This window comes from Ranitomeya imitator, chromosome 1 (genome assembly GCF_032444005.1).
Source record: "Ranitomeya imitator isolate aRanImi1 chromosome 1, aRanImi1.pri, whole genome shotgun sequence".
NCBI classification, from domain to species: Eukaryota; Metazoa; Chordata; class Amphibia; order Anura; family Dendrobatidae; genus Ranitomeya; species Ranitomeya imitator.
Window position 1 is genome coordinate 707,246,255 of NC_091282.1, and position 26,471 is coordinate 707,272,725.

General features: G+C 42.8%; 1 protein-coding gene across 1 annotated transcript in view; it reads left to right on the forward strand.

Moving 5' to 3' along the window:
* Positions 1-26,471, forward strand: part of SLC25A21 (solute carrier family 25 member 21) — a 592,393-nt gene that overhangs the window by 499,592 nt on the left and 66,330 nt on the right. Inside the window, exons 6-8 of the mRNA XM_069731960.1 lie at positions 2,040-2,099; positions 2,295-2,402; positions 5,008-5,172. Coding sequence (XP_069588061.1) covers positions 2,040-2,099; positions 2,295-2,402; positions 5,008-5,172 — 333 coding nt within the window. The remainder of the gene's footprint in view (positions 1-2,039; positions 2,100-2,294; positions 2,403-5,007; positions 5,173-26,471) is intronic.

Sequence of the window (26,471 nt, forward strand, 5' to 3'; positions counted from 1 at the left end):
TAAGGTGTTATCGGAGCATGCTCATGTGATTACTGAGTGTCTTCACCGTGCTCGAAAAATATATTCACGTCCCCGTGCCCACATGTCTCAGCTGATGGACAGCCGCACCATATGCAGGGATTGTCTAACAAACAGGCATCCATCCCTACATCTGTTTTGGCTGTCAAATGTTAACGTACAGCCGTGGGGATCAGAACATATTTTTTGGTCACTGTGAAGTCACTCGATTAGCACCCAAGCATGCTCAGATAACACCTTATCCCAGCACATCCGCTCATCACTAGTCTGATTGCAATGAAACAACACTTTAGTCAGAGGCCCGCTTTTCCTTCCAACGCCGGTTCAGGCCGAGGTTGACCTCTACATTGCTTCTTTTAGAAGAAATCTCAGTACTGTATGGGGTTTAAGTGCACAATGTTTACATACTGACATCTCGAATATTCTCTTGTATGAATATCTCAGCACTAGCATGCCCACGTGACCGCACATCACTCATCACACATAATTATTGCAAACCAAAACAACCTTTAACAGCAAACTCAAACACGGAGCCAACTTGACATTTCCTGAGTGCTTGCTCTTTCTCTCTGTAGTAAAAGAAATATGCCCTCTGTATTTAGTTAGCAGGAAATGTATTAGTGAAATTAATAAGCTGTAATTATTTGCATTTCCTGATTAATAGCTTTCCCTGTGCTGATTTATTTCATTACAGCTCTGTATAAGGGTCAGGGCTATGTTTTTTATAATAAAGATATCCACTATCCCGAACAATGGCAAAGTAAAAAATTCCGACTGCCTGCAGCTGCCTCTAGGGGGAGCTTGCTGTACATGGATTTATAGCTTCTTTTTGTCTTAAAAGGGTTATCTCATGGAAAAACATATTTAAAGGGAACCTGTCACCCCGAAAATCGCGGGTGAGGTAAGGCCACCGGCATCAGGGGCTTATCTACAGCATTCTGTAATGCTGTAGATAAGCCCCCGATGTATCCTGAAAAAGGAGAAAAAGACGTTATATTATACTTACCCAGGGGCGGTCCCGCTGCTGGTCAGGTCGGATGGGCGTCTCCGGTCCGCTGCGGCGCCTCCTATCTTCTTTCCATGACGTCCTCTTCTGATCTTCAGCCACGGCTCCGGCGCAGGCGTACTTTGCTCTGCCCTGTTGAGGGCAGACAAAGTACTGCAGTGCGCAGGCGCCGGGCCTCTGACCTTTCCGGCGCCTGCGCACTGCAGTACTATCCTCTGCCCTCAAGAGGGCAGAGCAAAGTACGCCTGCGCCGGAGCCGTGGCTGAAGATCAGAAGAGGACGTCATGGAAAGAAGATAGGAGGCGCCGCAGCGGACCGGAGACGCCCATCCGACCTGACCAGCAGCGGGACCGCCCCTGGGTGAGTATAATATAACGTCTTTTTCTCCTTTTTCAGGTAACATCGGGGGCTTATCTACAGCATTACAGAATGCTGCAGATAAGCCCCTGATGCCCGTGGGATTACCTCACCCGCGATTTTCGGGGTGACAGGTTCCCTTTAATTTAGCCATAGAATGGATGTAAAATTGCTTGGGCCCCAACTGCTAGGACCCCCTCATATCACTTGGACCCAAGCCCAATTTGCAGGAAATTGGATAAAACTGTAGTTATGTGCCCTGTACTGTATATGCTCCTTCCAATGTCAGCGGGAATGACAAACAGCCCAGCACTGTATTCTCCAATCACAAGAAGTGAGCATATGTTTCTACTGCTCTATCCAAAATCCTTCAGGATGGGGGCTCCGGTGGTCTATTCTAGTGATCTTTAAGGGCCCTAGCTTTGGATTCTCCAGCAATCATACATTTAGTGCATTTTTGGGGGATAATAACCCATTAAAGTTAGTAGTACACTCAGATTATCTTTTGGTTAGAAAGGTTCTAATCATGGGCGATCAATTGTAATCTCTGGAGAAAGCTAGCACCCCTACAGGGCGAATAAGGCATTACATGTTCTTATTGAAATCAATGGGCGAGGATTTCACAGTGGAGTGACCAATGATTTTTACTTCTTTTCAGTTCTTTACCTTTGAACAATACAAAAAGCTGCTGGCTCCATTGTCTTTGCCTCCTGCATGGGTGAGTCCTCCTACCTTATAGCCTCACGCTTCTGTCTGTAATGATACATTCTTACAGGCAGTCATTCTGAAAAAGGTCATGTGATGACATCACCATTCTATAAATATGGTCTATATTGCTGACATCCTCACCGTAAAAGCCATAACACTTATGCTTCCTCTATATTACACTGGTTCGTTTTTGCCTTCTCCGCAGGTTTTTGCAGTTGCTGGACTTGGATCTGGATTAACAGAAGCCGTGGTAGTTAACCCTTTTGAAGTTGTAAAAGTTAGTCTACAGGCTAACCGCAATGCATATGCCCAGGTAAGTGTCCTGAAAGTTTAAAGCTCAAATGCTGTTCTTGATGTGTCTAGTTTAGTTTGTACGACTGGCTTGTAAAAAAATAAAACAATAACAATCCCAAAGTTAAAGAGGTTGTACAGGATTATTATTTTTTTACTATGGGCCCAAAAACTTAAAGGCATGTAGTTGCTCACAGAGGCATATACCTGCCTGTTCTACCGGGCGCCAGCTCAGAGTGATTAATCTACTCCACGTCCAACAGAGCATCTCTTCTTCCAGGCTGCTCTGTCAACAGGGCATGACTGTCATTGTCATGCTGATTGACAGATGGCTCCCCACTGCCTAACTGTGGAGAGTGGGCTATCAGTCAGTATTATGTCGGCAGTCACACCCCGTCAACAGAGCAGAGCGGAAGAGAAGCTGCTGCTCTGTCGAAGTGACATCACTGGAAACTACTGAATCACCTGCAGGAGCAGTCTATAATCACTCTGTACAAGCAGAGATTGATGCCAGACACAACAGGCAGGTAGATAGCAACTACTAGCCTGTTGGTTCTTAGGCGCATAGTAAAAACAATAACAATAGTCCTTATAACCCCTTTAAGGAATATGGACAACTGTGAGTACATTTTTTTTTCTTAATGGGAATCTGTCAATAAGATCAAACTGCAAATATGGACTTGACATCTAAATCCATCAGCCCCTTCATATCTTCTATCTGTTGCTGCATTTCCGAGAGATTGGCATTTTAATCCCTATGCAAATGAGGAATTAAGTGCTCTGGGTGTGACATAGTGACATAGCACTTCCAGAGCCTCCCCAGGTTGTTTTCCTGCCCAGCACCAGTATCTTTATCTTAATTAGTAGCTTACTGTCTGATTTCTTTACCTGGGGCCTGACATGAGACAGTGCACCTCACATATGACCCCCACATAGTGTTCAATATGATTACTATACCATAGTACGTAGTGGTAAATTAGCACTGTATAAGTGTGAAGAATCAACCCTGAGCAGCTGCAATGTGTTTGGGAGCCCCTTCCAGTATGGACAGTTATATTACCACATATTATTGTTGTAACTTAAAGGGGTTTCTCAGTTCTCAGTACAATGATATTGCTAGCCCATCCTTAATATCCAATTTGTGGTGGTCCAAAACCTGGCACCCCCATCGATCAGCTGTGGCAGCGGATGAATGTAAACAGTATGACTGACCAGAGCACCATAGCTCCACACACTGTTTAGTGGCCACTGCTGGGTACTACAAATCAACTACTGTTCTAATAGGTGGCAATCTGCAACCTGATAGTGGCCACTAAACCCTGTACGGTGCTGTGGTGTTCTGCTGCCACATACTGTTTGCATCTGCAGCTCATAACAGCTGATCATTGGGGGTGTCGGACCCCCACCATTTATTATTTCTCACATGTTAGGTGAAAAATGTTTGATCACTTCGGATCTCACCTTTGGGGCCACCAATGATCATAATAACGTCATGAATATAGTGGTAGGTGCTAGTCCTGATACTGCTCCACTCACAGGGAACATGGGACCCCACTCTAGTGGTCCCTCTGTGGATAGGTGACAAATGTTATGCATGGCCAACCTCTTTCAGCCTGTTGCCCCTTTTACTAGATATTATATACAATACCTAGGGGGCACGGGTACGGTCAGTTGACAGTAGGAGATGTGACCTTTTGAAATGAGAAAGTCTCATCCTCTATTTTCCATTGTTTTTACTTTTCAACTCTAAATTTATCTTCATCTTTCCCTCTTGAGTGACAGTCCTGATTGCACTGTCCTACATTCCTTTATCAGTCAGTCTGTGAGATCTTTAGTCTTCTTCTGTCCTTCACATGTCAGGGAGGAAAAGGCTTTACGTCCTGCATAACAAAATCAACAAAGCAAGTGCTAGTCAGTGTGTGTTCCACTATGTGGGGATTAGGATTGACCATAAACCTAATCTCATACTACCCCTATAATTCTCTGAAATTGTATCATGTTATCATAATGTAACAGGTTCACCTTCAGTGTTCAGCACAGAATTTTAGACCTTTTTAGGTGGTCAACGATAGGCATTTACTGTACTTTAAAGAGTTATTCCCATCTGTAGAAGTTTGCACCTATTTAACCAATGGTACTGCCACCAATCAGGATTTTAGAGCCCCTTTCTCAGCAGAAAGGGGCTCTGAAATGACCCATCTGAATGGAGCAGAGGTATACAGCCACCGCTCTATTTAATTTATCTTCCATGGGACTGCTGGTAAAAGTTGAGTGCTGTACTGTCATTCCCATAGATAATGAATGAATCAGCGATGCGCATGTTGGGCCACTGCTCCATTCATACCAGACATTTCAGAGCCCCCTTATTGGGTTCGGTGGGAGTCCAGCTATCAGACCTCCAGCGGTCAGCAAGTCATGACCTATCCCATGGATTGGTGATTACTTCTACAGTTGGGAATAACCCTTTAATGCCCACAGGACACTTCTTGTCCATGTTACTTTTCTAACCCCGGTGTAACAACATAATGGCCAGCATCTTCTAGGTTCCACCATAGTCCTACAGTATTTTTCAGGATATGACCTCTTACATCATCTTATAGTGTAACCCCTCCCATATTATCTTCCAGCAACCATCCACCTTTGCACAGGCTCGTCACGTGATCCAAACTGAAGGGCTAGGATTGCGAGGTCTAAACAAAGGACTATCTGCCACGTTGAGTCGCCACGGAGTCTTCAATATGGTTTATTTTGGATTCTATTTCAATGTGAAGAACGCTTTTCCGGTTAATAAGGTACCATAGAAAGGTTATTTTATTTGATACAGTTTATTAACATAATAATTTACTATTGGATTATGCATGAATACCCACTACCTGTGTCAATCAATGCAAAGCTGAAATATCCCCTTCAAGAAGAAGAGATCCATTGGGGCACTTGATATAGGCACTTGACCATGTTGACGTGTACAATAAATAGGAATGGTTCTTACCGCCAAGGAGTAAGTGTTAATGTGTGACCCAGAGCCACTAAGGGGTGCATTGTTTTAGGTGTTATGGGCATGCCCTCCATGTTTCTCATCTCTTTTACTGTGTACTCCGTTGTTCTTTGTACTGTTATATGTTTCTATAACCAGATAATAATCTGCTTATAACTCACCTTTGCAAAATTTATTTTATTTTTTTTCTTTTGATTTTTTAATTGGGTTTTTTGCCTTTAGGGATCAATTTTGCCTTGACTTGAGAATTGTTTCTTCCTTTCCCTCATGAAAACACAACAGTTATGTGCTGTATGTGTCCCATCATTGACAAGTTATTCTTAACATGACCCCCGCGTGTTATTATTCACTGCTGGTAGCATTCCACTGAACGGCTGGAAGAGATGGTAGATAACACACTGACAAATAACTCAGATGGCTATTAGAATGAAATGTGAAAATTACAGGCAGAAAGTCATGAATGGAAATGGGACTATGGGTCAGGGGTGCATCCCTCCTATAGGTGTTAGGATCATAAGAATTTGACCTGGAGCATTAGCAAAATACTACGAGACCTAAAAGGGGTTTTCCAATTTTGGAGAGAAAAAAACTATCCCACAGCTGAAGCTAAAACCAAACTGAGCTTTACTTATACTTCCTGGGTCCAGCTCTAAAGGTACCTTCACACTGAGCAACTTTTGAACGAGAACGATAGCGATCCGTGACATTGCAACGTCCTGGATAGCGATCTCTTTGTGTTTGACACGCAGCAGCGATCAGGATCCTGCTGTGACATCGCTGGTCGGAGCTAGAGGCCAGAACTTTATTTCGTTGCTGGATCACCCGCTGTCATCGCTGGATCGGCGTGTGTGACGCCGATCCAGCGATGTGTTCACTTGTAACCAGGGTAAACATCGGGTTACTAAGCGCAGGGCCGCGCTTAGTAACCCGATGTTTACCCTGGTTACCATTGTAAAAGTAAAAAAAAAATGAACAGTACATACTTACATTCCGGTGTCTGTCACGTCCCCCGCCGTCAGCTTCCCGCATTGACTGTGAGCGCCGGCCGTAAAGCACAGCGGTGACATCACCGCTGTGCTGTGCTTTACGGCCGGCACTGACACAGTCAGTGCAGGGAAGCTGACGGCGGGGGACGTGACAGACACCGGAATGTGAGTATGTAGTGTTTTTTTTTACATTTACAATGGTAACCAGGGTAAACATCTGGTTACTACGCGCGGCCCTGCACTTAGTAACCCGATGTTTACCCTGGTTACCCGGGGACTTCGGCATCGTTGGTCGCTGGAGAGCTGTCTGTGTGACAGCTCTCCAGCGACCACACAACGACTTACCAACGATCACGGCCAGGTCGTATCGCTGGTCGTGATCGTTGGAAAGTTGCTCTGTGTGAAGGTACCTTAAGTCTCCTCCACTGCCTCTGGTGTATGTTATTGTCTGTAGCCAATGAATGAGCTTGGTAGCTGCAATAGTAGGCGGCATGAGCAGCTGTGCTCTTTGATTGGCTGCAGCGCTGTCCACATGACATCAGCACTGCAGATAACAACGGAAACTAGGAACAGAGGTGGACGCTCAGCACAGTACCTGAGGAGGGTGTGTATGGCTTATTGTTTTGTTTTTTTTACAAACTGCACAGTTTTGGAAAAATCACTTTAAATGAAAGAAGGAACTAAAAAAACGACTGAAAGACAACATCAGGAAACACTGTTATACCTAGTGCTGAGCCTGATGTATAGTGTATAACTGATGAACACCACAAAAAAGCCATGCACCTTCAGTCCCGGTGTCAGGCACAATACAGTATACATAAACAAACAAACAAAGCACCTAAAGCAGTTTTTTAGTCCAAAATATCAAAAATAGTTTATTAATAAAACAAATTATATATATCATCTATATCATATCATATGGGGAAATTCCACATTATAAGGCTGGCCCAAAGCCACAAAGGGCTGAAACAGTAACAGAGCCGCATTCCCATGGTAGATTGTCAAATCGTACTATACATAATGTTTAAAGACACCACATAGGGAAAGGAAAAGTCCCCCGATCTTACCCGTAATCAGTCCACCAACCACCGCAGCGTCCACTGCTCACCCCTTTGTGGCTTTGGGCCAGCCTTATAATGTGGAATTTCCCCATATGATATGATATAGATGATATATATAATTCACCCCACGTACCGTCAGCTGCTCCGTTTGGGCTACTGTGCTACACTGTGTGTATAACTCCCTTCTGCTCTTATTATACCTGTTTGTCGATTTGTTTTATTAATAAACTATTTTTGATATTTTGGACTAAAAAACTGCTTTAGGTGCTTTGTTTGTTTGTTTATGCTATATATTGCAGTCTGTCTCTCTATTTGCCCTGTTACATTGGGGTATTGTTCGGGCTCTATTGCCCCTATTACAACACTGGCTATTTTTGGCCCCCATGTTTAGACAATGTCACTGTATTTTTACTTTGTACAATACAGTATACAATATAATTTATTGTCTTTAAATACCAATTCTGGATAATCTTTCCTTACAACTAAGTGTTGTACTGTTCCCATGTTACATCTTATGGAAATGTATAAATGAATTGTTGACACCCCCCATGTCGGTGTTAGAGACGCTCCTTTTTCAGGGTACATTTTTGGACAAGTCTGACTCCAGAATCACACCTATTAGTGTGGGTATAAAAGACATCGTTGTGTATCAGACCCTAGTTAGAGATCTCATACGTGAAAAATAAAAGTCTGATTTCCATCTGATTTCTGACATCTCGCGAGATTTCGCAATGTATTACTAGGAACGTTAGCTGCCGGGAGCATCGGTGACGCTGCACGGGACATCGGTAAGTGAGAATATTGCAATTTTTTTATTTTTTTTTATTATTTTTCACATTATATCGTGTTACTATTGATGCTGCATAGGCAGCATCAATAGTGGAAAGAGAGCAAGAGAGAGAGAATTTCCCTGATGGGAAATTCTTCCACGCATGCTCAGTTTGAAAAGGCGGGACCCGTCGCTAGATTCCTGCTTTTCACAGTCAGCGACAGATCCTGCGTCCATAGGCTTCCATTGTAGCCAGTGACGGGCAGCGCAGGATACGTCGCTGACCGATTTTCCGACGTGCAGAAAAGACGTTCCTCTGAACGTTTTCTCTGCCCGACAGACCGTTTTTTACGCAGGATCCAGTGCACGACGGATGAAACGGATGGCCATCCGTCGCTAATACAAGTCTATGGGAAAATGCAGGATCCTGCATTCTCAAAAATCGACGTATCTCGACGGGAGCTGAAAGACGGAAGTGTGAAAGAGGCCTTAGCGGATCCACGTCACATGGTGAGCCCTTACATAAACTAGCCATAAACTTTCAATAGCTCGTCTAGCTGCCAACTCTTTATCCCTACCTCCCCTTTCACATGCATGCTCTATTCATCGGAGTGTGCATATGCTCTCAATTATTAAATAGAAATAATCTTCTGCCAGACACAATCTGCCAGAGATTTGTCTTCCCTGAGAAGAAAATCAGGCATTGATTTGCAACATAGAACAAAAAACCTTACCAGCACCTTCATATAGTGGTAACAGATGTCTACTGCAATGAATACATAACTTGCAAAATGGAGGAAAGCAGCAGCACTCTGTACAGACCAATACACATGCGAACACATGGATAACTGCATAGAACCAAAACCCTGACTGATCCTCTGCCTGGCAACATCTGTTTGGGGAGACTTTGCACACCCAAATGTCATTTATTTATTTTACTTGCTTATATGGCGCCATTAGTTCCACAGCGCTTTACAGACGTTATCATCACTGTCCCCATTTGGGCTTACAATCTACATTCCCTATCACTATGTCTTTGGAGTGTGGGGTTGAAACCCGGAGAATCCGGAGGAAACCATCGCAAACATGGGGAGAACATACAAACTCTTTACAGATGTTATCCTTGGCGTAATTTGAACCCAGGACCCCATAACTGCAAAGCTACAGTGCTAACCCCATAAGATAGTCGATCGGTCCTCTGATCTGTGGTTCGGAGGGTATAGATGGCCTACCTTCATTTATTTAGTCTTCATTGCAGTACGAGACAGAACGTAGTCAAATAAATGGAGACAAGGCAGGAATTGCTGGATTGTATTGTCTGTATTTCCCATGTTAATACTGCTTGGTCCGCAGCTCATCCCATATAAAAGATTTAGGACAATGGGTGATAATAAATTTGGTCAGGTCACCTCCTACCCTGCTGTCATTGCATGCTCATTTAGGCTGCTTTACTACCAGCCTGGCACAACGTCACATGTGTATGGCGCTACAACGATGATGCCACGCCAGGCTGGCTAATTAACAGAAGAGCTGTAGATGGTAGGAGACGGTTCTCAGATTTCCTGTCCGATGGTCACAGATTGGTAGGAGCAGGACCAGCAGCCAGATCTGTAATCGATTTCCATCAAATTGTGATCCCTAAAGACATGGGGATAGGTGGGAATACATTCTCTGGTGAAGGGCAACAGAATATACCAGTGCCATGTCAATGGTGGGTGGTTTGCCTCTTATGTGACATATTCTACCTATGATGGTTGTTGCATGCAGTAGATTTATATGAATACTTGCATTCTCCTGTTATGAAGTAGAGGAGTCAGATACGGAAGTAAATTCACTGTTTGCAGCTGAATCACAGAAAGAACATATAATCCCAAGGACAATATTTTCCTTGTCGAGTTAACAAGGACTAGTCACTCTGCATTGTTGATGTGTCAATTTTCTGTTGGCCCGTTGACTCTTCTTGGTTCTCTGTGGCATAGGCAATGGTGGAACATGGCAGCATCTAGCCCTAACTTATTAACAGGGAGGATTACACAGAAATTATGCACAAAGAGTCAGATTTCCTGCCATTCTACTACTTGTGTATCTTGACAAGGAGGAATTGACCTTAGTATGGAAATATGTGAAATATGCAGTATTTGGCATATCCTGGGTCTTCATGTGGGTTGTTTGTGTTGGGGTTAGAGGGTTCTTACATATGAGGTATCAGAGTAAGGGCCTATTGACATCAGGGTTTTTTTTTTTCGGATAATATATTTGCTGGGAAAAGTTACAGATATATTCTGTACATTGAATAGAGGCTGTAAAGGATGCTATATGGTGGAAAAATAACCAACAAGCTGTAGGAGAGATCAGCGCAAATAAGGTCTTATCTGAGAACTACAGTAAGCTTACACTCAGATTAAACTCACCTCTTGAATCTGTTAAAAACGCATATAATGTAAAAAGATCAGCTGTAGCGGATCCATGGGTCAGACATGAAGCAACGGGGACTCGGACATATTATTCGAGCACGCCAAAGACACTCGGTTAGCACATGTGCATAACTCGGATAACACCTTATTTGAGCATGTTTAGTTACCACTAATAAGGTCCTCTTAATAACTCATAAAACATCCCACCAGTTATTGTAAGCAGTGAGAATGGGTTGCTCAGTCTTTATTATCAACCTGATAGACAGTAGAAAGCTGAATTTAAGGTGTTATTAGACCCCCATATCTATTGGGTCCACATACCACTGTATAGGTTACACATATGACCACCCGTGGAAAAATGGAAATACTGGAAATATCCATCATTAACATTGCTGGTAGGAGTGAGATTGGGTTTCCTTTGTTCCCACCCCCATTTTTACAGAAGACGTACATGTCCACTTTTAATTTTAGTGTAATCTTTGTGGTTGTCTTCAAACACACAGGACACATAATCACTAAGTTCTAATAGCTGATTTGTGAGTCAGTAGTACCAAGTGACCCAAACTCAGATCCCAGGTGAAATTGTCTTCTACAAGACTTTTAGGCCATGTTATAACAGGTATGTTATTGTTGAAGTATCTTAACACATTGGATGGGCCCTTTGCCCTCTAATGGTTTAATTCTGTGTTCTTGTTGGCTGGCTATGTTAAAAAGGAAAGTGACTCTTAGGCTGTATTCACATTTACATTGGAGGCTCCATCAAGCTTTCTTAAATGTAAAAAGCAAATCCTGACTCATTTAGTAGTAATAGCTTTGGCCCTTAAAAAAAAAAAAAAAAAAAAAAAAAAAAGAACACTGAAGTTTTTTTCAAGTTGGGGCTTTTTGCTGTTTTTACTATTTTGACAGCTGTGTGACATTTCCTGCTTCTGAGCTGGAAGATACCACTGTGTAGGGGGAGAATAGGAATTTGCAACATGTAAACACATGGGAGACCTAGACTGCTGTCCGCCTTAAAGGGAACCTGTCAGCAGGATTGTGCACAGTATCCTACACACAGTGTCAGGTCGGCACCGTTATACTGATTGCAATGATACCCTGATTGATGAAATCTGTCTTGTGGTTGTTGTTTAATCTTTACTTTCAGTTTTGAGTTAATGATATGCTCGTGCTCTGGGGCGGCCTGTGGGCGGGTCTGCATGTGGTGCTCTGATTAGGTATTCATAATGCAGACTGCTGATAGGTCATTGATCCCTCACAGACTGGCCCCTAGTTTGCATAATAAATATCTAACATACTGAAGAAAGAGACAAAAAAACCCTTCTACAGGCAGGTGCCAGCCGTGGCTCCTGCTCTGCAGCAAAATCGCATGTTTTGTATGCCAATAATACATACTTATTCAGGTTATTCAGCTAGAGAAAAAAAATCAATTTGAAAATGGCACCTGCGCAGTAGCTGCTATCAGTGTCTAGCTGTGATCCAATAGCTGCTACTGTGCATGCGCTGCCAGCGCCATCTTACTGGAGAAGAGAAAAAAATATTCCTGCTCCAAGATGACGCAGCCTGCGCAGTAGCAGCTCGGAGATAGCCGAGAGCTGCTACTGCGCAGGCGCGGCGGGCGCCATTTTCAAGTAGATTTTTTTTTCTCTAGCTGAATAAAATGCATTATTGGCACACAAATAGACCATATTCATTATGCAAACTAGGGGGCAGGTCAGTGAGGGAGCAGTGACCTGTCAGCAGTCTGCATTATGAATATCTAATCAGAGCACCACATACAACAACCTCGCCTTAGGGAAAGAGAATCTCATTAACTACAAATTGAAAATAAAGATTAAAGAACAACCATAAGACTGATTTCATCAACCAAGGTATCATGTTAGTCAGTATAACGGCGCCGACTTGACGCTGTGTGTAGGTTACTGTGCCCATTACTGCTGACAGTTTCCCTTTAATGTTGGATGTACTATAGTTTTATAGAAAGAGATATAAATTGGATTTCTCTGTATTTTGAAGCAGCAAGAGGTCGCTAGAAACTGCAATGGAGATGAGTCCTGTTAGCCTTCTTTTCAGTTTGATATGGATAGTTTGATGTTTCGTATGCATAGATTGTGTGTGCATAGTTTGATGTGGGTAATATGTAGTGCGAAACTCAGATTTACCTTTTATAAGTAGCTCTGCCCTCCACTTTCATACTGACCTTTAGAAGCAGTGATGTCCTCTTCATGCAGATTAACCCTTTTAGTAGAAACAGTTTTTGTGTTTTAGCTGCTTTTTGGGGTGCATTGGTTAATTAATTCACCATGAGTCCCCGTAATACTGAGGGAAATCATTTTATTTACTTCTGACGTTTATTTAAAAAAGGTCATATTAATTCATCTACTGTCACTTTTTATGTTTTTCTCATAACTTATAGGTCCTCTTTAAAAGGACTAGAGTTATAAGTATATTACATTTGGAAATATTGTTAGCAAACATTCTTAATCTACCTACTGTGCTTCCTGATTATACGAGAACTAGTGTGATGCAAGACCTTCCTGTCAAAGGCTTTTAAATTGGATAATTAACCTGGAGACAGGTCCCACACTTCTATATGTGCCTTCATTGAGCAGAAATAGAATAAATATATTGGTCTGAGCCCTCCTCAATCTGTGACCAAATCTATGTCAAATATAAAATCTAGGTCAGTTCCTTAATCTAAATTTTCCTAGATAAAACAAATTGTACATTAAAAGCCATGATACAATAGCCCCTGTGTCTGGTCTCCTCTCTTGTGGCAAGCCCTTTGTGAATTGCTTGCGCACAGTCCTAATCATAAGACTTAGGGTACCGTTACACTATACGATTTACCAACGATCACGACCAGCAATACGACCTGGCCGTGATCGTTGGTAAGTCGTTGTGTGGTCGCTGGAGAGCTGTCCCACAGACAGCTCTCCAGCGACCAACGATGCCGAGGTCCCCGGGTAACCAGGGTAAACATCAAGTTACTAAGCGCAGGGCCGCGCTTAGTAACCCGATGTTTACCCTGGTTACCAGCGTAATAAAAACAAACACTACATACTTACATTCCGGTGTCTGTCCCTTGCCGTCTGCTTCCCGCACTGACTGACTGCCGGCTGTAAAGTGAAAGCACAGCACAGCGCGCTGTGCTCTGCTTTCACTTTACGGCCGGCAGTCAGTCAGTGCGGGAAGCAGACGGCAAGGGACCTGACGGACACCGGAATGTGAGTATGTACTGTTTTTTTTTTTTTTACATTTACGATGGTAACCAGGATAAACATCGGGTTACTAATCGCGGCCCTGTGCTTAGTAACCCGATGTTTACCCTGGTTACAAGCGAATGCATCGCTGGATCGGTGTCACACACACCGATCCAGCGATGACAGCGGGAGATCCAGCGACGAAAGAAAGTTCCAAACGATCTGCTACGATGTACGATTCTCAGCGGGGTCCCTGATCGCTGCTGCGTGTCAGACACAGCGATATCGTATGGATATCGCTGGAACGTCACGGATCGTACCGTCGTAGCGACAAAAGTGCCACTGTGAGACGGTACCCTTAAGAGTTCTCTTATGAAAACTATATAGGTGTTAACTTATTGAAGATCTGTGTGGGTTTTTTGACTTGTTTTTTTCAGAATTTGCTACACTGATGTGCTCTGCTGCCCAGAAGGTCACCACGCTGAGCTACTGAATACAAATGCACTTTAATGGACCTATTAATATATTTTTAACCACTGTACATTCTCCCAATATTAAAAGTATAAATGAAGCAAGATGGTATTCAATATGTGGGATATTATATATAGCAGATAGCGACACTCTAGGAAGCCATGTGCCGCTCTTTGCTTTGATAAGCTGGCCTAAGGGAGCCAATACTGATTATATTGGGCTAAACCCTTTCACCCCTGAGACCTGGATTCTCGTCAGTAGCCCAGATTTCCCTAATTATATTCTGCCAATGAATAGGTTAAACTAGATGGCTCTTTCTATGTTAATCTGCTATGTCCCTCATTTTCCTTCCCAACCTTCGCATTCATAAAAACTCATCTCAATCCTATAATGTCTAGCAGTGGGATTTTATGGTCACATAGATCCATCTGCTAATAGTTCTTTATCATGTTATGTAGGAAACCGGCAAAAAGAAGCTTTAACTTTTCTTTGTTAAAGGGAATCTGTCATCAGAATTTGACCCTCAAACTATCTATATGTGCATGTAACTTTTTCAAAGACAAGTCCATTAATACCTTTACGTGGCCAGAAACACTCTTCTGTTACTGAGAAATCAAGATTTGAATGGATACGCAATGAAGCTGAAGGGCTATGGTAGATCTGAAGCCTAGGTAACTCCAGCTCTATTCCCTGCCAAGCACCACCACCTCCTGCTTCACGGACATCCTATTTGCTGTGTGACTGCAGGCAAAGGAGCCGTCAGTCAAGTAGAAGGAGGCGGCACTGGGCAAGAAATAGAGCTGGAGTGACAGAAGCTTCAGATCTACCATAGCTCTTCAGTCTCATTTGCATATCTATTCAAACCCTAATTTCTCAGCAACGGAGGAACGAACTGGCCATGCAAATGTATTGCTAGACTTGTCTTTGAAAGAGCTACATGCCGATGTAAGTAGTTTGGGAGTGAAATCCTGCAGACAGATTCACTTTAAATATGTAAGATTTTGAGTTAAGGAACAAGATTTCCAGATTTTGTGTAAATTTCATATAAATTTTACAGTGTAAAAAATTAGATGCTAGAACATTTGCTGCATTCGTCAGCTGGTAATCTGAAGTTTACACAGTTGCATAAAGGTGAAGAGTTATCCAGGGTCAAGTAGAGTTTGCAGTCAGTAGTTCATGGAACCTCCACCCTTCTGAGAAAGTGGCATGAACAGAGAGCTGCGCGTACAGCAACCATGCGCCTCCTGCCAGCAACAGATGCCAAACTAAATGTTGAATAATTAAGCAAAGCTACTGAGGTTGAATGTATACCCGTTTTTTTAACCATTGCAGGTATCCTATTAATACAATATAGCGACTGTTGAAATAAACTTTATTTAACGGCTAAGCAATCATGCATATAAAATATTAGTAATGCTTCCATTGCTGTCTACGGAAGCACCACGGCTAGACACTTATGGCAGGCAATTATAATTGGCATTCCTCCTACTGGGAAAAATGCTTAAAAGTAAATATTTTAATCAGCGTGTAGTGAACATTCACGTGTCAGTGTCATCATAGGGTTGGTTTAACAGGGTTGTCTCACCTTGTTAAGACCATGGTTACACGCCGCGATAGGTGTTGTCTTTTTCTCGCAACGATCATGGTGAAACCGTGATTTTTTTTTTTGGCGAGAAAAAAATGCATCATGGCTACAATTTATGAATGTAGCCTAAATAGGTAAAGTTGCAATGTGCTTGTAAAAACAAACAAATTTACAATTTAGCCCAAATTTTGGTTTCCATCTAATTGCCTTGAGTTGTGACCACTGCTGCAGTCTCGCAGAGGAGACAGTCTTTCTGTGCTAGTGCTGCCCTCAAGCCAAGTGGATCTGACCAACTATAGAGCTCTTGTGCTCTGATCACATTGCAGAGGCGAAGCTGCCTGGAAGAGTGCACAGTTCAGACCAGCAGTGCAACCATGCCGCTGGTTCATACTGTTGATTTTCAAGAATACCCCGCCCCGGCATGTAAGAGGCCAAAGCTGAATGCAAAATGAGCACTCCCACTTGCTTAAAAATTGTCTACTTCATCAGATTCATCAATCACGGAGAAAATCGAGTCTACATAGCCAATCATCCTCTATGCTGTCCCCTACATCAATGTAAAACAAAAAGGTAAATCACAAATAATTATCCATAGTGTTGGAGTCCTGCCTTTACCTCGGCCACGTACCCCGACACGTACCCCCCTGAGGAAGTGGGATTTTGAACGCGAAACGCGCGTTGGGGTACGTGACCGAGGTAAAGGCAGGACTCCAACACTATGGATAATTATTTGTGATTTACCTTTTTGTTTTACATTGATGTAGGGGACAGCATAGAGGATGATTGCACTATAGGTCATGACAAATAGTATGAGCACATGTAGTTGTATGGACACGATATGCTGCAGTCCATGTTGATATATTTGTTCCGCTGATTATACCCCACATATGGATAAGTCCTGATCCTTTCTCGGCCTCATTTTTTCACACCTGTGGATTCAATCGCCTGTTGATTCTATAAACCCATATATTATACTACTTTATATATTTGGTTTATTTATTATGTATTGGTGTTATTTATTTATTTTTTGTTAATAAATTTTTAGTTGATTTTATTGGCTATGTAGACTCGATTTTCTCCATGATTGTTGATAAAGTAGCGAGTGGCCTTGTATATGGGTATACGGTATATTTCTGGTATTTTGTTTGTTCATCAGATTCATAATGCTTTACTGCTTTCAAACCTATGTTACGTTCTTCCCTACTGAGGCCAGATACAACTGAATCCCTACCAACAGTAAATGTCACAGTCCTAACTACATTTTTACTCTAGTAGTTAGTGGTAGGTCGTTTTTTTAATCTCAAATATATGGAGCAGGGTCAGGAGTTTAGCACAATATTTGACAGGTACTGGCTGGTGTCACGCACTTTCACACTTCTTGTAACAACAGCGACAGGAGCTAGCTCCGATCGCTACTGTTTACCTATTTAAATGTCATTGTCAATTGTTGACAGTGGCATTTAAATGGTGCACTCTGGCTCTGATCACCTCCCTGCCACACAATTGTTGAGTGTTGATGGTTTGTAATGGCAGCCGGTGGGCCTGATGATGGGTCCAGTGCTGTAAAAAGTATAATAAGAAAATGACAGAATTGAAATTTTTCATAACAACTCCCTGAAAAATGCAACTAAAAGGCATAAAATCGGCATATTTGTCCCAAAATGGTAGCAATAAAAACATCGGCTCACCATGCAAAAAAGCCCTTAGACTACTTCATCGATGGAAAAAAAAACTGAGCTGGACTATAAGCTGGTATACATGCAGAATGTAAGAGTACGTTCACACTATGGCCATTTCATAGACAAGACCAAAAAAAAACAAAAATGAGCATATAACCTGCAGTAAGTAAATCGGTAAAGGGTAATGGTACAAGTAAATAACATAGGGGGCTTGGTTAACTCGGTTTGACCAAAAAAGCATAAAAGCCATCCCACTACGACAAGGTGTACCCATTGGGACGGTCCTAACCTGTCTCTGTTATTAAAACATTACCATGTGTCAATCATCGTCAATGTGAATAAGGGCCGATCAGTGCAGGACCTGAATGAGACACCCACCCACATAGTAAGGTTTTAATACTAGAGACGGGTTCGGACTGTCCTGATGGGTACACCTTGTCGCGATGGCATGGCTTTTATGCTTTTTTTTAAATCAAAATAGCATTAACTACGGTAAGTACCCTATGATATTTACATTCACTATTACCATTTACTGACTTACTTCCTATAGAGTATATGCTCATTTTTTTTTTTGGGGGGGGGGGGTTTGTTCATCGATTGAAAATCAAAACAGTTATGGAATTAAGAAAACGGCAATACAAGCCAATTTGTTTTTCATAAAAATTTTTGTCAAATTTGTAAAAAAAATGTAATGCCAGGTCATTTTTAAAGCGCAATGAACACCGTCAAACCTGAACCCAAAAAACAATGTTGGAATTGCTTTTTTTTAACTATTTTGCCCCACTTGGGATTTTTTTTTTTCTGTTTTCCCGGACATTTTTTGGTAAAATGAACAATATCATTCAAAACTACAACTTGTTCTGCAAAAAATAATACACTCATATGGCTATTTTCATGGGAAAAAAGCAATGACTCTTGGAAGAAGGAGAAGAAAAAACAAAAGCACACACACACAAAAAATGCTCATGAAGAGGGTTATATATGTTACTAGCTATTAAACGAATTCTATACCCAGATTGCAAGCATTTTTATTGGTACATTTATGCGGTGTCTTCAATAAAATGGCGCTGGATATGGCGGTATGCCCACGTACTGACTCTGGTGCCATTTTATTGAAATATTGTACTACAACTTCAACATAGCAGTGCCCACGCATCGGCCAGAGGGATAATGGCAATGGCCGATACGTGTCACTGACTTTGTAGTACAACTCTTCAATAAAATGGTGCCGGAGTGAACGCATGCGCATCCCACGATATCCGGCGCCATTTTGTTGAAAATACTGTCTGCGAATTCGCATACAGTGTCTTCAAGAAAACGGCACTGTAGTGTGGTATGCGCATGCGCTGTCTCCAGCATCACACTGTGCGGTCAACATAGCAGTATGCACGCGCCAGCCATAGGGATAATGGCCGTGCCCATTGCTATGTTGATGTTGTAGTACAATTCTTCAACAAAATGGTGCTGGAGTCAATGCATGTGCATAACTCGATATCCGGTGACATTTTGTTGAAGACACAGTGTCTGAAAATTCGCAAACACAGTATCTTCAATAAAATAGTTCCGTAGCGCAATATTCACATGCACTGACGCTGGCGGCACCCTGCATAGGCGCTGCCCATCCCGGCTTCAGACAGAAGGACGCATCCACTGTTATATAAAACATTATCCTGCAATAGAAGTCCCAGCCCATGGATAAAAGTGGTGAAAGAAGCATATGAAATGAATGCTCATGGGTCCTACATCTACTGTGCTAAAGGCCACCTTATTAAAAAATGCTTGTCCTGCTGCTGGAAGGAGCAAGAATACATTTCCAAAAATGTGTTCTACAGTATTTGTTGGGAAAAAGCAAATATTCTTGAGGACTCTTGGATGATTCCCACATCCCATATTTGTCTGACAATAGACTACTCATCTTTATGTATTGTGACCTGGAAACATAATGATATAATAAGTGTGCAATGATATGGAAGTATTGTATGAGTTGTAGTTGCCTATTGTGCTGTGTTTGCAAGATTTCTTCTCTTGCAACAAAGGGAATTTAACATCCAGAAAAAAGCCAAGTAAATGTTCGTGTGACATGAGTCCATCCATTTGTCTCTTATGACAGAGACTTATTACATAGTCACTTGAGTACATATTGCAGTTTATAGTGTTTACCCTGGGAAAGGAAGTTTAAAGCCAGTGGGGACCCATAGAAGGACATCTGTTTCTCCCACTTGGATCCCCTTATTGCCTGGTCTTTGGCCTTACATAAAGTCAATATGCAAGATGGGAATGAGACCTCACCTGACAAAATAGTACATACAGTGGGGCAAAAAAGTATTTAGTCAGTCAGCAATAGTGCAAGTTCCACCACTTAAAAAGATGAGAGGCGTCTGTAATTTACATCATAGGTAGACCTCAACTATGGGAGACAAACTGAGAAAAAAAAATCCAGAAAATCACATTGTCTGTTTTTTTAACATTTTATTTGCATATTATGGTGGAAAATAAGTATTTGGTCAGAAACAAAATTTCATCTCAATACTTTGTAATATATCCTTTGTTGGCAATGACAGAGGTCAAACGTTTTCTGTAAGTCTTCACAAGGTTGCCACACACTGTTGTTGGTATGTTGGCCCATTCCTCCATGCAGATCTCCTCTAGAGCAATGATGTTTTTGGCTTTTCGCTTGGCAACACGGACTTTCAACTCCCTCCAAAGGTTTTCTATAGGGTTGAGATCTGGAGACTGGCTAGGCCACTCCAGGACCTTGAAATGCTTCTTACAAAGCCACTCCTTCGTTGCCCTGGCGGTGTGCTTTGGATCATTGTCATGTTGAAAGACCCAGCCACGTTTCATCTTCAATGCCCTTGCTGATGGAAGGAGGTTTGCACTCAAAATCTCACGATACATGGCCCCATTCATTCTTTCATGTACCCGGATCAGTCGTCCTGGCCCCTTTGCAGAGAAACAGCCCCAATGCATGATGTTTCCACCACCATGCTTTACAGTAGGTATGGTGTTTGATGGATGCAACTCAGTATTCTTTTTCCTCCAAACACGACAAGTTGTGTTTCTACCAAACAGTTCCAGTTTGGTTTCATCAGACCATAGGACATTCTCCCAAAACTCCTCTGGATCATCCAAATGCTCTCTAGCAAACTTCAGACGGGCCCGGACATGTACTGGCTTAAGCAGTGGGACACGTCTGGCACTGCAGGATCTGAGTCCATGGTGGCGTAGTGTGTTACTTATGGTAGGCCTTGTTACATTGGTCCCAGCTCTCTGCAGTTCATTCACTAGGTCCCCCCGCGTGGTTCTGGGATTTTTGCTCACCGTTCTTGTGATCATTCTGACCCCACGGGGTGGGATTTTGCGTGGAGCCCCAGATCGAGGGAGATTATCAGTGGTCTTGTATGTCTTCCATTTTCTAATTATTGCTCCCACTGTTGATTTCTTCACTCCAAGCTGGTTGGCTATTGCAGATTCAGTCTTCCCAGCCTGGTGCAGGGCTACAATTTTGTTTCTGGTGTCCTTTGACAGCTCTTTGGTCTTCACCATAGTGGAGTTTGGAGTCAGACTGTTTGATGGTGTGCACAGGTGTCTTTTTATACTGATAACAAGTTTAAACAGGTGCCATTACTACAGGTAATAAGTGGAGGAAAGAGGAGACTCTTAAAGAAGAAGTTACAGGTCTGTGAGAGCCAGAAATCTTGATTGTTTGTTTCTGACCAAATACTTATTTTCCACCATAATATGCAAATAAAATGTTAAAAAAAACAGATAATGTGATTTTCTGGATTTTTTTTTCTCAGTTTGTCTCACATAGTTGAGGTCTACCTATGATGTAAATTACAGACGCCTCTCATCTTTTTAAGTGGTGGAACTTGCACTATTGCTGACTGACTAAATACTTTTTTGCCCCACTGTATTTCCTAATATCCCAAGACCTGTTTAGGAATGTACAAACATTGTCTGCTCTGCTACACTCCCTGTAATAATGAGAATGCTTAAATGGAAGTTAAACAAAATTGAAATGGAAATCCTTTAGGATACCATTGTGCTCAAAAGTTTATACCCCTGCAGAATTTTTGCTTTCATGGCCTTTTTTTCAGAGAATATGAATGATAACACCAAATATTTTTCTCCACTCATGGTTAGTGGTTGGGTGAAGCCATTTATTGTCAAACTTTTCTCTTTTTAAATCATAATGACAACTCAAAACATCCAAATGACCCTAATCAAAAGTTTACATACCCTGGTGATTTTGGCCTGATAACATGCACAGAATTTTATACAAAGGGGTTTGAATGGCTACTAAAGGTAACATCCTCACCTGTGACAAGTGTCAGGAAAATTGTTTGGGATGCAAAGAAATACCCACAAATAACATCAGCTGAAATACTGGACTCTCTAGAAACTAGTGGTGTGGCTGTTTCAAGATGCACAATAAGGAGGCACTTAAAGAAAAATGGGCTGCATGGTTTAGTCGAGTCGCCAGAAGAAAGCCATTACTGCGCAAATGCCCAAAGTATCTCACCTACAATACGCAAAACAGCACAGAGACAAGCCTCAAAACCTCTGGAACAAGGTAAATTGGAGTGATGAGACCAAAATTTTAACTTTTTGGCCACAACCATAAACATTACATGTGGAGAGAGGTCAACAAAGCCTATAATGAAAGAAACACCATTCCTACAGTAAAGCACGGAGGTGGATCGCTGATGTTTTGCGGATGTGTGAGCTACAAAGGCACAGGAAACTTGGTCAAAGTTGAAGGAAAGATGAATGCAGCATGTTATCAGCAAACACTTGAGGCAAATTTGCAATCATCAGCCCAGAAGCTGTGCATGGGACGTACTTGGACATTCCAACATGACAACGGTTTAATGTTATCATTCATATTCTCTGAAAAAAGGACAAGAAAGCAAAAATTGTGTATGTAAACTTTTGAGCACAACTGTATGTTCACATTTGAATTGTAGATGAAAAATCCATAACGTGTATTAAATTACCATAAAAGCTAAAGGCAGAAAAATCTGCAACAGAAATTGACACGTAGTGCAAATTTTAAGTCCTTCTTAACACTATGGGCACTGGCTGAGTTCTACAGCTGGCACTTGCCTCTAACCGCAGCGATCTGAGTAAGCTCAGGTTGCTGCTTAACCCCCTACATACAGTCAATCTCGCCCACGAGATGCAAATGGGTTGACATGGCAGGCAGGTTTAGTGAAGGTCCCTGTGGCTACCATTGAGACCTGTCATGAAGCTCAGTTCATGGATGGGCTTCCTAGGAAAATGATATTTTCATTATATACTGCAGCATAAAAATTTTATACCTAAAATCTTTGGACTTAAAAATAGCTTGTCTTGCCACAGGAAGGAACAAGAATAATTTTCCAAAAAGTGTTATACATTATTTGATGGGAAAAAAGAAACAATTCATGAAGTACAGTTACGTCCATATATATTTGGACAGAGACAATATTTTTCTAATTTTGGTTATAGACATTACCACAATGAATTTTAAACAAAACAATTCAGATGCAGTTGAAGTTCAGACTTTCAGCTTTCATTTGAGGGCATCCACATTAAAATTGGATGAAGCGTTTAGGCGTTTCAGCTCCTTAACATGTGCCACCCTGTTTTTAAAGGGATCAAAAGTAATTGGACAGATTAAATAATTTTAAATAAAATGTTCATTTCTAGTACTTGGTTGAAAACCCTTTGTTGGCAATGACTGCCTGAAGTCTTGAAGTCATGGACATCACCAGGCACTGTGTTTCCTCCTTTTTGATGCTCTGCCAGGCCTTCACTGCGGTAGTTTTCAGTTGCTGTTTGTTTGTGGGCCTTTCTGTCTGAAGTTTAGTCCTTACCAAGTGAAATGCATGCTCAATTGGGTTGAGATCAGGTGACTGACTTGGCCATTCAAGAATATTCCACTTCTTTGCTTTAATAAACTTCTGGGTTGCTTTGGCTTTATGTTTTGCGTCATTGTCCATCTGTAGTATGAAACGACGACCAATCAGTTTGGCTGCATTTGGCAAGATCTGAGCACACAGTATGGCTCTGAATACCTCAGAATTCATTCGGCTGCTTCTGTCCTGTGTCACATCATCAATAAACACTAGTGACCCAGTGCCACTGGCATCCATGCATGCCCAAGCCATCACACTGCCTCCGCCGTGTTTTACAGATGACCAAACAAGGCATACCTTTACTTGTCCACCACCCCAACCACTCCATATACCAGACCTCTGCCCTTCCCTAATAACCTCCCTCTCCAACATCACTGAAGGAGAGCTTACTCGCCTCTTTTCCAAATCACACCTCACCACCTGTGCACTTGACCCCATCCCTTCCCACCTGCTCCCCAACCTCACTAACACGCTCATTCCAGCCCTAACCCATCACTTCAACCTATCGCTCTCTTCTGGTACCTTCCCCTCAGCCTTCAAACATGCCACCATCACACCCATCCTCAAGAAAACTAACCTTGACCCAACTGCTATGCCCAGCTATCACCCCATATCACTGCTCCCGTTTGCTTCAAAACTCCTTGAGCAGCATGTCCATGCTCAACTTTTCTCCCACCTCTCATCTAACTCTCTCTTTGACAACCTCCAATCTGGCTTCCGCCCCAACCACTCCAAAGAAACTGCCCTGACAAAAATTACTAATGACTTAGTCACAGCCAAAGCTAACAGTTCTCCATCCTCCTCCTTCTTGACCTGTCCTCTGCTTTCGACACAGTCGATCACTGCCTACTGCTGCAGATTCTTTCTTCCCTTGGCATCAAAGACCTTGCCCTGTCCTGGAGTGCCTCATACCTATCCAACCGCACATTTTGCGTTTCCCACTCCCACATTACCTCCTCATCCCGCCCTCTCTCTGTTGGAGTCCCTCAAGGCTCTATCCTAGGGCCCCTACTTTTTTCCATCTATACCCTTGGCCTAGGACAACTCATAAAGTCCCATGGCTTCCAGTACCACCTGTATGCAGACGACACTCAGATCTACCTCTCTGGCCCAGATGTCACCTCCCTGCTGTCCGGAATCCCGAAGTGTCTGTCAGCCATATCCTCCTTCTTCACCTCTCGCTTCCTAAAACTCAATGTAGACAAAACAGAATTCATCATCTTTCCCCCACCTCACGTATCCCCCCCTACCCGATCTATCTATTATGGTAAACGGCATCACGCTCTTCCGCACCTGAAATCCGCTGCCTCGGGGTAACTCTCGACTCTGCCCTGTCCTTCAAACCGCACATCCAAACTCTTGCCACCTCCTGTCGCCTCCAACTCAAAAATATTGCCAGAATCCGTTCCTTCCTCAGCCCACAATCTACCAAAACTCTTCTGCATGGTCTCATCATCTCCCGCCTCGATTACTGCAACACCCTCCTCTGTGGCCTCCCAGCTAACTCTCTTGCACCACTCCAGTCTGTACTCAACTCTGCTGCCCGGCTAATCCACCTCTCTCCTCGCTACTCCCCTGCTTCTCCCCTCTGCAAATCCCTCCACTGGCTCCCAATTCCCCAACGAATCCAGTTCAAACTACTAACACTGATCTACAAAGCCATTCACAACCTGTCCCCCTCCCTATATCTCTGAACTAATCTCCCAATATCTTCCCTCACGTAATCTTCGATCCTCCCAAGACCTCCTACTCTCCTCCACACTTATTTGTTCCTCACACAACCGCCTCCAAGATTTCTCCCGAATATCCCCCATCCTCTGGAATTCCATTCCTCAACACGTCCGATTATCCACCACCCTCGGATCCTTCAGACGGTACCTGAAAACCCATCTCTTCAGGAAAGCCTACAGCCTACAATAACCATGCCGCCGCTTCACCGCCATCAGAGCCACCACCGCCAGAGCCGCCGCCTCACCGCCGCCAGAGCTGCCGCCTCACCACCGCCAGAGCCGCCGCCTCACCACCGCCAGAGCCGCCGGCTCACCACCCCCAGAGCCGCCGCCTCACCCCTACCTTCTGTCTTTTCCCCACTATCTCATAGAATGTAAGTCCGCAAGGACAGGGTCCCCTCCCCTCTGTACCAGTCTGTCACTGTAAACCTGTTTACTGTAAACGATATCTATAACCCTGTATGTAACCCATTTCTCATGTACAGCACCATGGAATTGTGCTATATAAATAAATATTAATAATAATAATGTGGTATGCTTTGGATCATGAGCTGTACCACGCCTTCGCCATACTTTTTTTTTTCCATCATTCTGGTAGAGGTTGATCATGGTTTCATCTGTCCAAAGAATGTTCTTCCAGAACTGTGCTGGCTTTTTTAGATTTTTTTTTTAATCAAAGTCCAGTCTAGCCTTTTTATTCTTGATGCTTATGAGTGGCTTGCACCGTGCAGTGAACCCTCTGTATTTACTTTAATACAGTCTTCTCTTTATGGTAGATTTGGATATTGATGCGCCTACCTCCTGGAGAGTGTTATTCACTTGGTTGGCTGTTGTGAAGGGGTTTCTCTTCACCTTGGAGATTATTCTGCGATCATCCACCACTGTTGTCTTCCATGGGCACCCTGGTCTTTTTGCATTGATGAGTTCACCAGTGCTTGCTTTCTTTCTCAGGATGTACCAAACTGTAGATTTTGCCACTCCTAATATTGTAGCAATTTCTCGGATGGGTTTTTTCTGTTTTCGCAGCTTAATAATAATCTTTATTTTTATATAGCGCTAACATATTTCGCAGCGCTTTACAGTTTTGCACACATTATCATCACTGTCCCCGATGGGGCTCACAATCTAGAATCCCTATCAGTATGTCTTTGGAATGTGGGAGGAAACCGGAGTGCCCGGAGGAAACCCACGCAAACACGGAGAGAACATACAAACTCTTTGCAGATGTTGTCCTGTGTGGGATTAGAACCAGTGCTAACCACTGCGCCACCGTGCTGGCTTGTTTCACCTGCATGGAG